Consider the following 11,801-nt stretch of genomic DNA (forward strand, 5'->3'; position numbering starts at 1 on the left):
TAGGATGCTCCATCAGAGGGTTGGGGATGGTTACAGGGCAAGGGACACTGTCAGGGGTTGGGGCAGCAGGCACTGTTGGAGAGTTCGGGGACATGGGAGGATACAGGGGGTGGAGGGGGTGGGACATTTCTTCTCTCAAGGCCTGTGATTTTGCAGAGTCCCCCCATCCTGAATGATTAACACCAATAAAGTGTTGAAGTCTCCTGGGGCCTCGTGTCTCTGTCCATGTGTCTGTCTCCCTCCTCTCTGTCCGTGTGTCTGGACTTTACACAGCGTGGGAGGCCTCCCAGCCTCCCTGGCAGTGCCCCCTTCATCGGGCCAGGCCTGGCCCCCACTTTTTGCCTGGGGCTCCCCCTGAGCCCAGAGTCACCCCCTTGGGAGTGAGGCTGGGCAGCCTTTGCCAGACACCCAGCTCCCTATGGATGAACCTGGCCATCTGCTGCCATCTGCTGGTGAGGTGGAGGTAGACACATGAAAAACACACTGGGCAGGCCCCAGTTTGCATGTTTCCTGCCAGCCCCCACTGGCTGGATCAGACAGGGGAAGCTCAGCGGGGGCTGAGAGGGGTCGGGGCAGATCTGCCCTGTGTGCTCTGGGCGGGTCCATGAGATTGGCCGGCACACGCCGCACCAGGAGAACTGCTGGGCAAAGTGCCCTGGCTCCAGTGCTGGGCACACATCCACCTGCAGTGGGACGTGTACGTGCCCCATCACTCCACGGGGACCTGCAGCTCCCCAGACTGACGGGACAAGGTTCCAGTCAGTGGCTGGAGGCTCTGAGGTGCTGCGCTGGGGATAAAGGACGGGAACAGGGGGCAGGAGAGCCAGTTAGACAGAAACCTGGGCCTGCCCTGGCTTGGTGAGTCGTACATGCCTGTTCGTTTCATACACTTCTCCTCTTGAGCCAGATTCACCTGCTTGTTAACCAGGCAGGGATCCACTGACGTGGACAAGTGGGTGGTAAAGGCCACAGCTAGGGTCAGGTGCCTGTCGCTAAAGCCTGAGCTTCATAAGACAATTCAGAGAAGGAACAGGTTTCTGTTCCATGAAGGCAACTTTAATCAAACACAAGAGAAACCCAATAAAGCTTTTAAATCTGTGCAATAGCCAAGGAAGGGATTGTAGTAATCAGAACCAATTCTATTTAATGGAATATTACAAGGATTGTTCAATCCCACAAATAAGAAGTGACAGGGAAAGACTTGTACGTCCCTCCCACTCAGAGCCGTAACTAGGTATTTTTGCACCCGAAGCAAGAATATAAAATTGCGCCCTCCCCCAGGGGCGGCTCTTTGGCAGCAATTCGAAGGCGGGTTCCTCAGTCCCTCTTGGAGGGAAGGGCCTGCCGCCGAATTGCCATCGAAGAATGAATGAAGTGGCAGCAATAGAACCTGTGATTTTGGGGTGTCAGCTCATGATTTTTGACTGCTTGGGCTGGTAATGGTGCTTTGGTTCCAGTCCAGTTCCAATCCAGAAAGGGATTCACAGGTTAAGAGAGGAGAGAGCTGCTGGATATCAGAGGTGGCCACTAGGGATTAGCAAGTGTCCTGAGAATGCTGGGAGTTCAGGCTTGCAGGGCAGGATCAGGGGTGGCAGGTTTGTAGAAATTTTGGTGGTGCCCAGAACCTGCCCCTCCAAATTCCCCCCCCCACACCTGCCTAAGGCTCTGGGAGGGAGTTTGGGTGAGGGAGGAGGTCTGAGGTGCAGGCCTTAGGCTGGGGAAGAGAATTGGGGTTCAGGCTCTGGGAGGGAGTTTGGGGATGGGGGGGTGCGGAGGGAGGGAGTGCAGGTTCTGGGAGGGAGTTTGGGGATGGGAGAGGTGCAGAAGGATGCAGTGCAGGGGTGAGGGCTGTGGGCTGTGGCTGCAGATGAGGGGTTTGGAGTGTGGGAAGGGCTCAGGGCGAGAGTAGGGGTGAGGGCTCTGTCTGGGGCTAGGAATGGGAGGTTTGGGGTGTGGGAGGGACTCAGGGCTGGGGGCAAGAGTAGGAGTGTGGGGGGTGAGGGCTGTGGCAGGGACTGGGGAATGAGGTGTTTGGGGTGCTGGAGAGGTTCAGGGCTAGGGTAGAAGTTTGAGGGTGCAGTGGAGGGTGAAAGCTCTGACTAGACGTGGGACAGGGCTAGGGATGAGTTTGAGGTGCAGGCAGGCTGCTCCAGGACAGGGGCCAGAGAGGAGGACTCCCCCAGCCCTTTTCCTGCCAGCAGCAGCGACGTCTGGGCGAGGAGCCCCCCCTTTCCTGCCCCCCCAGCAGCACACTCACCCCACCACTGTCACTGCATATGCTCCTAGGACCCCTCTCAGGTCCAGGAATCTCCCTCGCCTCCCCCGTGGTGGGTGTCAGAGGGTGCTGCGTGCGCCTCCTCCCCTGCTGTTGCCCCTGACTGTAACCTCACTGGGGGATGAGGGATGGGGCTGCCACCTTGCCCAGCATGGGGCAGGAGCGGTGACTGTGGGCAGGAGGACCCCCTGTGCTGCTGGAGAGTCCCAATGGAAAATGAAAGGGTCTGAGGGGGAAGGGCCGGCTCAGAGTCAGTCTGCCCTGGCAGTGAAGGGGGGGGCACGAGGACCCTGTGGCAGCAGTTGCTTCAGAGGGGCAGCATGGAGCTGCTCTGCTCTGGGCTTGGAATGCGGGGGAAGCAAGTCGGGGCCGGGGGACACTCGGGGGAGGCACAGGGGGGTGGCGGGCGGGGCAGAGGAGGGGAGGGAATCACCTGGGTTATAAAGATCTCTGTGCAGCCACTGGCTTTTTCTTTTTTTTCCCTTTTTCTCCACCCCTTTCTTCGCCCCTGGGCTTTGTGTGCCTGGGACACGTGCCTCACTCGCCTTGCCCTTGTTACGGCCCTGGGATCCACCTTCCCATTGCCCACAAGGCTGCCCATAACGCGCCTTTCACAGCCTTCGCCAACGGACACCCAAGAACAATCCGTCCCCAGCTCCGCCGAACCTGCACAAGGATGGTGCCAGTGCATGCAGTGTGTGGCCGTGGGACGGGCTCAGGGCCACCCAGAGGGAGGGGCAAGTGGGGCAATTTGCCCCAAGCCCTGCAGGGGCCCCCACGAGAATATAGTATTCTATAGTCTTGCAACTTCTTTTTATGGAAATTGCTTTGCCCCAGGCCTCCTGAATCCTCTGGGTGGCCCTGGATGGGCTGCTGTAATGCAGATACAAGCAGAGGGGTCACTGCTGAGGGGTTGCATTAGTGGGGCACTTCGGGGCATGTATTGCACACTCTTCACTCACCACCCAAAGCACTCAGGGAAATTGGCTGTGGCCAGGAGCAGTTGGGCCTGTGCTGCACCAGCCGATCTGCCCGGGCTCTCCCCTGCCCTCCTAGGTGAACCAAACCTCACCGCCTTGGAGCAGGCTGACAAGGGACCCTGCCTGTGGGCTGGCTGCCACTTCAGCCAACGCTAAGGACTGGACCAACAACTCCCGGGCCATAGGCACCGACTCAGTGAGTGTTCTGGGGCTGGAGCACCCACGGGGAAAAATTAGCTGGTGCTCTGCACCGACCAGCAACCAAGCTCCCCTCGCCCCCGCGCCCCATCTCTTCCCCAGCTCCTCCTTCCCCAAGCACACTGCAGACCCGCTCCTCCCCCTCTCTCCCAGGGCTTCCCACTCGCCGCCAAACAGCTCTTTGGTGGCTCTTAGGATGAGAGGCAAAAAATGAGATTTAAATAAAAATCTTCACCTTCCTGGTTTCTGAGTTTCAGGTGCTCGGTTGGGTCACGGTTTCAAGTTTTTCTCTGCAGCCACCAGGGCAAGCAGCTCCCAAACGTCTTCATGCTGTGCCCCCACCTTTGGGCTCACCTCCATTCACACAACCCCCGGGGGTCCGAGATAGAGCCCTGCAGCCCAGCAGGACCTGAGAACATGCGCTGGTTTTGGCTCGGGTCAGCCCCCATCCCTCCGTGCTGCGGCAGAAACGTTCTGACTGGTCCCAGCACTGCACCACAGATGCACTGTAGCGAGGTGGTGGTGGCAGATGGGGGTGAGGCACACACATCTTGTGATCACCCTCTTCCTCCCATAACAGGGTTCACTCACCACAGTGGATAGCCCCTTGTGGCTGGTCTGGGGATCAGTTCTTCCCTGGTCCAGCACCCCTTCCTTTGCTCACTCACCCCATGGCCCCTCTTGCTCTCTGGGACTCAGGCTGCTCTCTCTTTGTGACTAAGCCCTCCGGCTTTGTCACTGTGTAGTTTTCCCTTTCCAGGATATCAAAGTCTGACAGGACCAGCTCTCCAGCAGGTGACACTTTCACCAGTCCTGCAGCACTTCCCAATGGCTGGTAGGGGAACCCAGGTCCTCCCACTACCCTAGGTTCCAATCAACCTGCGGCACTCACTGCCAGGGGATATGGGGAAGGCCCAAACTATAACTGGCTTCAGAAAAGCATGAGATAAGTTCCTGGAGGATACGTCTATCAATAGCTATTAGCCAAGATGATCTAGGACTGACCCCGTGCTCTAGGTATCCCTGCACCTCTGACTGCCAGAACCTGGGACTGGATGACAGGGGATGGATCACTCGATGGTTGCCCTGCTTTGTTCATTCCCTCTGAAGCACCTGGCACTGTCGGAAGACAGGACACAGGCTAGATGAACCATTTGTCTGATCCAGTGTGGCTGCTTTCATGTTATGTGGCTTTTGCTCCTGCTGGGTTTCCCTGTGCCCAGAGCTTTCTCCCTGCAGCCCCCTTCTGCAGCAAACTCCCTGGCTTTACACCTTCCCCCATCTTCTCCTCCAGCAATTAGTAATTTATTGGTTAATTAGCTCCTTCACCCCTTCAGGGCTGGTGTGGGGTGAACACCCCATCCCTCCCTCCCCCCAATTCCCTTTCATGACCCACAGTTTGGGAAGTGCTGATTGCAGCAATTAAACCTGAGATGCTGATGTAATCTTGGGATGTCTTCAAGTCCTGGAACTTTGGTCTCAGCTTCTAGGAGGTCCCACCAAAAAAGGACAATTCAGATGGCCTCCAGAGACTCTGGCTCCATTTCCCGGCATGAGAGGTTGAGTTTGGAGGCTGTCTAGCTGCTGAATTCACCCTTCTCCCGAACTTCACTGCAGCCACCAGCATCCATCAGAGAGATCCAACCAGCACTGGCTACTGAGAGCCCACTGAACCCCTAGGAGGAGTTAAGACCAGGGGAACCAGAGAGTTTGGCTGGAGTCAGAAGACCATCTCACCCGGGGTATAGATAAAGAATGGAGTGTGAGGAAGCAGGAATATTCTGTAGTACAGTATTTTTGCGTGATATGCATGGCAGGGATGGACTTGGCTAGGAATTGCTACAAAATGGGGTGCGAAAAAGTTATAGAGCCACTCATGGGGCAGAGTGGGAGGTTTGAGGCTGTGCAGGTCGCATGAGTGTGTGGGGTGGAATGAGCAGGTCATTAAAGGGCTGGCTGAAACCAATTCACACGATGGAAACAATGGAACAGTTGACACTTAACAATGGGAAACACAGAGCGTTTGAACTCAGCAGGAGTCTGCAGGAGGAAGACAAGAGACCGAGTGATGACAGGAGGCTAGAATAAGACCTGGCTTTTGTAGAGGCCAGGGAGTTCCCCTGGGACTGGGCAACAAGGGGAGGAAACCAAGATGGTTTCTTTAGCAGCACGGCTTCTTTAGATAGCCCTGACTTGGCTGATTTGGACAATAGCTGAACATTTGCTCCTCCGTGCTAAGTTAGGGACTTCCCAGTGCTGGGTCCTGGCTGACTAATAAACCCCGCTCTGCTTGGAAGAGGCTGCCTGGTGTCACGGCAAATAGTCACGGAGGTGCAACGGGCCTTGAAGAGGGAACAAGTCTCTGACCAGCCATCTATCTCAGGAGGAATTGCTGAGCAGGAGGGCAGGAGCCAGGGGCTCAGTCTCAGAGGCATGGAGTCCATGGGGCCTCCCCTGAAGGAAGAGTGGGACCCCTTCTGGGTCAGGCCCGCTGCAGGGCCTTTGGAAAAGCTGGGACGTAGCCCAAGTCCTGTGGATCCATGACAAGGAGCCTTTTGTTTAAGCCGGCCGGCACCACAACACACCATCTCAGGACATGCAGCATCAGCATAACATCTGCCTCAGGAAGGCACCAGGGAGGGAACTGGGATGGGAGGAGCTTGTGTGTGTTAGATGGCAGGGGCTTGGCTTATTTCTCAATAATGATTAATGAACCTTATCCCCTGCCTTCCCCAGAGCCTATTCTCCTGTTCTCAACAAAGTCCCCTCTCCCCCAGTGTTACGCTGTTATTCCTGATAAATAGTTTCTTGGCTGGAGTTTGTTTTATGGACTTTACTGTCCCCTGTATAAAGGGCTTTACAATCCTTGCCAACTAGTCGGATTGTCCTTGATTTCTCATGGGACAGCACTCTTGGGTCTGTGACCCTGAACGCAGGCACCCAGAATAAGGAATTCAGGACCTAACCCACACTGTAGCTGTGGTGAAACTGCTGCAAATATTGGCGAGAGCAGTGATCTGGGAGAGAAAATGCCAGACACATGATTCCAGATGCTGGGGGTTTAAGAATATAGCATGAAGGTCATGATGAGAGTCGGTGACACTGCCTAGAACTTTCCCCTGCACTGATGAGACAGATAAAAAAAGATGAGAGAAATAAAGTATCTTTGTCTTCCTTTTGCAGATGAGGCACAAAGTGATTCAGGTTTTTCAGAGGCTTGGTCTACACTCAGATTTTGTCCTGGTATAACTATGTTGGTTAGGGGTGTGAGATTTTTTTTTTTTAGGGATACGGTTGTGACACTTCCCAGGAACACCCCAGGTGTGAGGCACTTTTCAACCACCGGCCTTTAGCTTGTGTGTGTGTGATGGGTGTCAGCTCCCTAATTTCACTGGAAGCCCAAGCACTCGCCTCTCAGCCTACACAGGCCCTGCTGTCTCTCTGCAAGTTGGCAGTCAGCACACTCCGACCCTCAAGTCCTCCAAGCATCTCCCTGGAGCGCCCAGCCCCTGTTCCCCTGGATGCTCACGGTATTCGCAGACTCGCTCGTCCCAAAAGAACAGCACCCCCCAGCTTAGCAGTTCCACCTCGCCGCTTATCAAACAGCACGTTGGCGTGTTTGTAGTGAAACCAAGTATACGTTTATTGAACAAAGGGATGGAGATTCTACCAATAGCAAGTCTACGAAACAGATGGCGACATACAAAATAAAACCACAACATGCATTCTAGAGCCTAGACTTATTTAGTGAGATACTTTGATGAGCAACCCTCATATGAACTCCCTCCACCATTTCACAGCCCCGCTTGGCTGTGAGCTACCATTCGGGGCACAAGTCACACCCCATGATAGAAGATGCTGTGTGGTTTCTTGCATTACCTGGTAGACCAGGCTAATTCTTTGATCGTAGTCAGCCCCCTGCCCATTGTTTTGTTCCTGGAGGCAGAGGTGCCGAGTTTCCCTGTTCCCGGGGATGCTTGACCCTAGGGTGACCAGACAGCAAGTGTGAAAAATCGGGACAGGGGATGGAGGGTAATAGGAGCCTATAAGAAAAAGACCCAAAAATCAGGACTGTCCCTATAAAACCGGGACATCTGGTTGCTCTACTTGACCCCTACTCTGCCCCAGGTCACATTCCCACTCCACCTCTTCCCCCAAACCTCCATCCTGCCTCTGCTCCTCCAGAACACCATTGAACAGCTGATTGCAGCAGTTGGGAGGCACAGCTAGGAGCTGAGCTGCAGGGTTGCTAGTGGATGCTGAGCCAGCACGTATGCCTGTAACTTCTCCCTCTTGGGACTATCACACTCTTTTGATGAGCATCAGGCTCACTGTGCAAACAGACCACCACTGTGAAGCAGACCACACACTATGAGCAGACAGGGAGAGAAGAGTTAGTTACCTGCATCTGAGACACGGTGATGTACTTTACCTTAGAATATCAGGGTTGGAAGGGACCTCAGGAGGTTCTAATCCAACCCGCTGCTCAAAGCAGGACCAAGCCCCAGACAGATTTTTGCCCCAGATCCCTAAAAGGCCTCCTCAAAGATTGAACTCACAACCCTGAGTTTAGCAGACCAGTGCTCAAACCACTGAGCTATCCCTACCCCCACAACCTACCTTAAGAACATAATTTTCAGTACAGATACATGATGCCTTAAATATTATCCTTATGCACATTTCACAATGATTATGATGACCAGGGGGCCACTGGCTCTCAGTAGAGACCTCACATGCCACCCTTTGGTGATTCATGATGCATATATCTGGCCCAGGGGATCCCTGTAAAACCCCGCTTCCCAGGCCCTCTGTCTGCCAGCTAGCAGCAAAGGGTTATAATGGTATAAACCCTAATGTGGACGCCATTATACTGGGATAAAGGTGCTTTATGCTGGTATAGCTTATTCGCCTTCCTGCATGGGAATAATCACCCCAGTATAGAGTACTGTATACCTATATAACTATGTCCACACTCTGGGAGGGCTTGTGAGCCTCATAATCCAGATCAAAGGCTTTTGGGTCTAGACAAGGCCTGAGGGTGTTAGCCACCCCATTTTTGGGTGCCTAGAGACTCTTTAAAAAATCCCAGGCTAGGTGACTAACCCAAAGTCACACTGAAAATCGATGGCAAAGCATTTACAATGGGAAGCCCTTCTTTGCTTTGCTTCCAGGGGGAAACCCACTGGGGTTTCATGAGATTGCTGAGTGCTTTCTGGATATCTTTGTTCCTCAAGCTGTAAATCAGTGGGTTGAAGAGGGGGGTTAGAACCGCATAGACCACTGCCACCACCCTGTCGTGGTATGAAGGCTGGCTTCGTGCTGGGCGGATGTACATAAAACCAGTGGTGCTGAAAAAGGCCAAGACCACGGTCAAGTGAGAGGCGCAGGTGGAGAAGGCCTTTCGCCGCCCTTCCGAACCCTGGATCTTGATGACGACACTCAGGATCTTCATGTAAGAGAAGAGGATGAGGGTGGCGGGGCCGAGGATGACGAAGGAGTGGAGGGCGAAGTCTACGGTGGTGCTGGTGGACACATCAGCGCAGGCCAAGCTGAACAGCGAGGGGAAGTCACAGAAAGGGTGCTCTATGCGATGCGCCCTGCAGAGGGGCAATGTGGAGAGCAGGATAATTTCTGGCACGGGCCATATGAAGCCACATGCCCAGCACCCGGCCACTAGCCACAGGCAAATCTTGGGGGTCATGGCAAATGGATAGTGCAAAGGCTTGCAGATGGCCAAGTATCGGTCGTAGGCCATTGCTGTGAGCAAACAGGCCTCCGTAATGCCCAACGCATGGAAGAAATACACCTGCAGGAGGCAACCCCTGTAGGAGATGGGCTTCCTGCTGTCCAGGAGGTTGGCCAGCATCTTGGGGATGGTCACTGTGGTGTACCACACCTCCAAGAAAGACAGGATGGCCACAAAATAATACATGGGGACATGAAGATGTGGGTTGGCCCGGATAAGCATCAGAATGACAGCATTGCCACCCAGAATGAGTAAGTAGGTGAACAACAGGAGGCTAAAGAGCAGGAGGTGAAAGCGCTTGAGATCTGGGAACCCCACCAGGAAAAACTCCACTTCCCATGTCTCGTTGGAGGCTTCCATTTTCCCTGCTGGGCTGATCTGTAACGACACCAAGGTAATAATAACACTACCTAGTGCTTTTCCTCAGTAGGACCCAGTTGTCCTGTGTTCCGGTCTCGCACTGGGAAAAAACAATGTGGAAATAAGTTTTTGGCACCAGCACAGTGCACAGGCTCTGGCTTTTTCCAGGCCCCCAGGAGGAGCTCATTTCCCCCGCTCTGCCCCCACCCAACTCCGTCCCCCAAGCTCCCACCTCTTCCACCCAGTTCCACTCCCTCCCCCAAGTGTTCCCACTCCCCCTCTGCCCCCATGCCTCCTGCATTCTACATCTGATTGGAGCTGAGAGGGAGGGAGGAGAGGAGTTGATTGGAGAGGGGCTGCCGGTGGATGGGAGGTGCTGGAGGGGGAGAGATTGACTGTCAGTGGATGCTGAGCACCCACTAATTTTTTTCTATGGGTGCTCCAGGATTTGGTGCCTATGTCACAGTGTTATAAAAAGGCATTTTGCAGACCCATAGAAGTGTAGGATTCGAAGAGATCTCGAGAGGTCCAGCCTCTTGCATTCAGACTGTTTCTTCCCACCCCGCACAGGTGGAGCAGGGACTTTAGCCAGCCCTAACCTCTGGGCTACAAGTTATAAGACAGAACCTCCCTCATATTTTGGGCAAGCTCGCCTACCGGGGCCTCATCCGGCTGGTGAGCTCAGAACACATTTGCAGGATGGGGCCTCTTCCATGTGTTAGGCAGAGAAACACTCGTTTCCCACTAATCTGTGACTCTTTCTGGGGCCCAGGGAGCTGGGTACCCGGCGTGGGGCTGCCGTGCGTAGGCTCGAAGGTGGGGACAGGGAGGTTTGACTGCAGACATTTTGGTGCTAGGCAAGTTTTAGCACCTGTGTGGGGGCTTTGTTAATTGCATTGAGGCCTGAGCCTGGGAGTTAGGTGCCACAAGTGGGCAGCTAGGTTCCTAAATCCTTTTGTGAATCCAGCCCTAAGTGACCAGCCCACAGCCATACACTGTGCTCATGAGTCAGTGGCTGGGGAAGCAGTGTGGTCTAGTGGATAGTGCCCTGACGTGGGCCTCAGCAGACCTGGCGTCTATTCCAGTGCTCTGCTGGTGCTCATGGGCGGTTGCAGCCCCTTGCTGTGCCTCAGTTTCCCCATTTGTATAAAGGGCATAATGATACTCAAGGGCGGCTCTAGACATTTTGCCACACCAAGCAGAGCGGCATGCCGCGGGGGGCGCTCTTCCGGTCGCCGGGAGGGTGGCAGGCGGCTCCAGTGGACCTTCCGTAGGCGTGCCTGCGGAGGGTCAACTGGTCCTGCGGCACGCCTGCAGGAGGTCCACCGGAGCTGCCTGCTGGCCTCCCGGCAACCAGCAGAGTGCCCCCAGCAGCATGCCGCCCTGCTTGGGGTGGCAAAATGTCTAGAGGTGGTCACGCTCTTGGCATGCTGGGGCCTGGAGCCACCCCTGATGATACTCACCTCCTTGGTAAAGCACATTGAGATTCGTGGATGAAAGCGCTGCATGTTATTAGCATCAGTCCAGTCTGCATTTTTAACACTATGTAAAATGAATCTCCTAACTTAGGAGAGAAATAAAGAGGAATTAAGGCACTGGAAAAGAGACAACTAAGTGAGGATGTGATAGAGGTCTATAAAATCATGACTGGTGTGAAGAAAGCAAATGAAGTGTTATTTACTCCTTCTCATAACACAAGAACTAAGGACCACCAAATGAAATTCATAGGCCAAAGCTTTAAAACAAACAGGAAGTATTTCTTCACACAACTCACAGTCAACCTGTGGAACTCCTTGCCAGAGGATGTTGGCCAAGACTATAACAGAGTTCAAGAAAGAACTAGGTAAGTCCATGGAGGACAGGTCCAACAATGGCTGTTAGTCAGGCTGGGCAGAGATGGTATCCCTAGCCTCTGTTTGCCAGAAGCTGGGAATGAGTAAAAGGGGATGGATCACTTGATGATTCCCTGTTCTGTTCATTCCCTCTGGGGCATCTGGCATTGGCCACTGTTGGAAGACAGGATACTCGGCTGGATGGACCTTTGATCTGACCCAGTGTGGGTCTTACGACTGATTTTTCCCCCTGCTCTGCACCTTGCGTATTCTTTGCAAAGGGAGGGATTTTACACAAGTGTAAACAATCACACAAAGTGCAAGGCAGAGGAGTCAGATGCCCAGCAGTTATTCAGAGAGCCCAAGGCCAGAAAGGACCACAGCGATCATCTAGACTCATCCCCGGTATA

The 11,801-nt window shown here is 54.1% G+C and overlaps 1 protein-coding gene across 1 annotated transcript; it reads right to left on the bottom strand.

Moving 5' to 3' along the window:
- Window positions 1–8,551: 8,551 nt before the first annotated feature.
- LOC115641523 (olfactory receptor 6N2-like) lies at window positions 8,552–9,559 on the bottom strand. Its single transcript, XM_030544729.1, has one exon. The coding sequence runs from the start codon at window positions 9,557–9,559 to the stop codon at window positions 8,552–8,554; it is 1,008 nt and encodes a 335-aa protein (XP_030400589.1).
- Window positions 9,560–11,801: the final 2,242 nt, after the last annotated feature.

Source organism: Gopherus evgoodei, unplaced genomic scaffold, assembly GCF_007399415.2.
Source record: "Gopherus evgoodei ecotype Sinaloan lineage unplaced genomic scaffold, rGopEvg1_v1.p scaffold_35_arrow_ctg1, whole genome shotgun sequence".
Lineage (NCBI taxonomy): Eukaryota > Metazoa > Chordata > Testudines > Testudinidae > Gopherus > Gopherus evgoodei.